This window comes from Zingiber officinale, chromosome 8B (assembly GCF_018446385.1).
Source record: "Zingiber officinale cultivar Zhangliang chromosome 8B, Zo_v1.1, whole genome shotgun sequence".
NCBI classification, from domain to species: Eukaryota; Viridiplantae; Streptophyta; class Magnoliopsida; order Zingiberales; family Zingiberaceae; genus Zingiber; species Zingiber officinale.
This window is the reverse complement of record NC_056001.1, coordinates 110,281,138-110,284,999: the sequence shown is the minus strand read 5'-3', so window position 1 is coordinate 110,284,999 and position 3,862 is coordinate 110,281,138. Positions and strand designations below refer to the sequence as shown.

Below are 3,862 nucleotides of genomic sequence, written 5' to 3'. Positions count from 1 at the left end.
ATTTCACCAGGGACATCGATTCATTATTGAGGTGACCACCCCACCACCATGCTACAATCAGCTCACTAATCTACCTAATCTTATCACATTGCAATTAATATTTTTATTTTTTCATTAAAATAAATCATGATTAGGAAGATTTCAAGTTTGATTATCAAAGCATGTCTTTCTCAGTGTTTTCTATTAGGGAAAGAAATAATGGTGTTAAAATAAAATAGCAGAAAGGTTTTTTGAACTATCTTATCTTCTATTTTAATTGTGCAAATCCTAAATCTTATTTTAATACAATACTATTCTTATAGTTGAATAGAGCCTTGGTGTAACGGTAAAATTCTTATTTTATGATTAAAAGATCATGGATTCGAATCTTGAACACAACCTCTTGTAAAAAGTAGGATAAGACTGCGTACAATGGATCCTTCTCCAGTATCCCGTATGACGGGAGTTTCGTGCACAGGACTTTTTGACTATTCTTACAGCTGACGGTTGGATCTCTTCATTCTGATACCAACATAAAGATAATTAAAGACATGAAACATTGAAGAGTAGCTAAGAATTCTATTTGCAGCAGTAATCACTCAGCAAATATGGTCATTCTGCAGCAAGGACAGCAAGGCCTGGTCTCCAGCCATGGCTGGGCGCAGTTCCAGTGGAACCTGTGAGCACAAGGCAGGTGAACGAGGATGTCCCCGGTCATGAACTCTTCGAGGCACACCACGCAATCCGACTGCTCCGACGACTTCCACCTCAGCTTGCTCCAGCTAAACCTCTTCTTATTGCTCTTGGAGGAGAACACCTCCCTCTGCACATTGCCAGGGATCTTGTGCTGCCCTCCTTGCTTCTCGTTCTTGCTCTGCTTCATGCTTCCAGCACTGTTATGCCTAGCAATCAAACATATCCGCTCAATTAGCCACGAGAAGATCCAACTGATTCAGACAAGTTGTAATTCTAATTCATATCAATACCTTTTAATCTGTAATCTGTCATCCAACCTCTCCTTGGCTTCCCTGGCAATATGCCCAAGTGCTTCATCATGGAGTTCTTGGTTCAAGATGCTCCTTTTCTGGTGATATAACAGTGTGTCAGCTGAAAGGAAAACAAACTCAAATGAAATATTCAGTCATACCGTGAAGCCACTACTCAGACGTTTCTCGTGGCCTGTTGTGTACAAACTGAAGAATGATCTCCTTGTTGTACCGGTCATAGTGCCGCGGAGGTGGAGGCTTCTCCGACGAGCATATTCGACACCAGGGAGCATTCCTGCCATGCCAACAACCCCTTGAACTTTAGCTCCTCCCAAGTCTCAACTGCCCTTCATCCTTCTCTCACCAACAACACTGGATTTAACCAGAAAAGGTACTTCCATGAATGTGCTTATGGAGCAACCAGATGGCCATTTAAAGAGTTGGGTGGGGAGATAAAGGAGGAGAAGTTCTATAGACAGGGGCCCTTGAAGGTTACGGTCATATTGAGAGCAACAACAACCTGACATTAACCAGCACTGTATTAAACTTCATTTTGCTTGAATTGCCTGTCTGGGCCCTTTTTCTAGATAATATGAAATTATCTAGAAAAAAATGTTTTTCTAATTAATCAGTTGAATATAACAACATTACATATATTGTAAATAGATCATCATAAATTAATTCTTCAAATGAATACTTTAGTAAATCAATTCCTGATCTTCCACATGTTTTTGTGTTTTTTTTTCTTGCAGAGTTTATTTCAGAACTGTTTGCTTCTCCATGAGCAAAATTTACGGCTCTGATATCACAATCACACATCAAAAGTGCTTATTGGGAATCCTTTGGGTCCCCTCGGAGGGGTCTAGTGACTAGCACATAAAGTGTTGTCACAATAAGATCTGGGATTCTAATCTCGGTAAAGTCGAGGTAAATACCTCTCTTATGTGCTAGTCACTATTCCAAAGGCTAGTAGTCGTCCGTGATTTACCTCCTCCGTATTGACTTTGGGACGGGTTGACGGGGACACTAGGGACGAACGTATTCGACTTTTGTCATAATTATTGAGAATCCTTTGGATTTTGAAGTTCTTTTTGTGCACGTGGTAGATTTAAGAAAAAAAATGAGATTTCAAATTTACTTATAACTGTTTAATAGCTATTTGGTAGTTTTTACAACCGTGTAATAACTATTTAGTAGTTTTTATAACGGTTTAAAAGTAATTTTAATGAAATTTAAATAATTTTGATGAAATTGATAATATATATATTGGTAGGGACGGATCCAAGTAGTAGAGATCCTTTGATCCGTAAATTGTGGACCAGGAGATAGTCCATTGTATGAGGACCTTTGATTTGGATGGACCCCACCTTTAAATAGGTAGGGCTCATCTGAATCAAGGATCTAAAAAAATGGATCATTCTCTGGTCCGTAATTTATGGAGCAGAGGATCCGTCCTCGGATCCAAGGGGGCGGCATTGGCGGTCACCCTTTTTATCAGCAGTGCAACCTGTAGTATTATAGGGTTTCATTGATGAAGATGAAGGATATCGTCCCTTATTCCGTGTAAAAATTAACTGCGCTCAACTCAAATCTTAATCGTCCCTCTATATTTAAATGTCTGAATCTGTCATTATATATTGATATAAAAATGTTCCATGTTTAAGATATAAAATTTATAATTTAAAATTTAGAGTTTAACTATAATTATGTAGTAGTTGCTTAGTTAGTTGTTACAATTAAGTAACAGCTACTTAGTATATAAAACATCTAATGGACATCCTTTTAGATTTTTTTTTTTAATTAAGATATCATTTTAATGATTTGTATATTTTAGGGTGCTGTTTTGAACTTTTGATTTTTGTAAAAATAATAAATTGTGTGGAATCAAAGGTTATTTTATTGTCTTAAAGAAAAAGGTAATCTTGACCTTAATGTTAAGGTCCCTTAGCCCAATAAAATGGGTCAATACTTAAATAAAATCGATGCTCATATTATCAAAAGAGGGGTATTTGGTGGCTAGCAAAGAAGTTATTGGTGATCGACAAAAAGAGGTGAGCCAATATACTAGATCAAGATACCATCCACGTTATCAAAGCAATTATCAATAAATTGAAACTATTGCCACCCCTAAGAGGTAGGACTGTAAATGAACCAAGTATTCGTAAATAAGTTTGGTGTTCGATTTTGTAAGAGATTGTTTATGTTCGTTCAATATACACAAGATTAATTAAACAAACAAGCTTAAACAACTCGTTAAGTTAAACAAACAAGTTTAAACATATATGTGTTCAATTCGTTAATGTTTGTGAACAATGTTCGTCAACAATATTCATAAACAATATTCACGAACAATGTTCACGAATCATATTCATTAATAAAAAAAATTTCAATATGCTAAATAAATAATAAAATAAATAAATAAATTTAAATTATTAAGATTAATAATCAATCAAATAACTAAAAGTTTCAAATAATCAAATAAAATTGAATTGAGAGTTCGATAATATATAAATGAAAGAAGCTCGAACCAAGCCCAAGTTAAGTTCAAATCAAGCTCAAGTCAAGCTTGAATTTAGAGCTCGATAACATCTAAACGAACCAAGCTCAAGCCAAGCTTCAAACAAGCTCAAGCTCATAAAAAATAAACTAAGACAAGTTTGAACAATTATTTCAAAAGTTTGGTTCATTTTAAGCTCGGCTCGGCTCGGCTCGGTTACCTTATCAAACAAACTTAAACACCCTAAAACTTGACTCGGCTCGGCTTGTTTACAACCCTACTAAGAGGTACGGTGGTTAACCCATACATTGAGGATTCGATTCTAATGTAGGGTAAATCTTATGCCCCGCAGAGGTTGAACTATTAAAATTGCTAGGATACCACATCTGGATCCGATTGC

At 36.1% G+C, this 3,862-nt stretch overlaps 1 protein-coding gene across 1 annotated transcript; it reads right to left on the bottom strand.

The window, feature by feature from the left end:
• Window positions 1-358: 358 nt before the first annotated feature.
• Window positions 359-1,430, bottom strand: LOC122015649 (probable E3 ubiquitin-protein ligase RHY1A). The gene is made up of 3 exons (XM_042572646.1): window positions 1,127-1,430; window positions 966-1,063; window positions 359-881 (listed from the first exon to the last, which is right to left on the bottom strand). The coding sequence occupies exons 1-3, from the start codon at window positions 1,265-1,267 to the stop codon at window positions 575-577; spliced, it is 546 nt and encodes a 181-aa protein (XP_042428580.1). The 5' UTR covers window positions 1,268-1,430; the 3' UTR covers window positions 359-574.
• Window positions 1,431-3,862: the final 2,432 nt, after the last annotated feature.

Coding starts and splice junctions, on each gene's coding strand:
- LOC122015649 (XM_042572646.1), bottom strand. CDS start 1,267: ATGGCAGGAATGCTCCCTGGTGTCGAATATGCTCGTCGGAGAAGCCTC. Junction 1,064..1,126: donor GTCTGAGTAGTGGCTTCACG/GTATGACTGAAT, acceptor TTATATCACCAG/AAAAGGAGCATCTTGAACCA. Junction 882..965: donor GACAGATTACAGATTAAAAG/GTATTGATATGA, acceptor TTTGATTGCTAG/GCATAACAGTGCTGGAAGCA.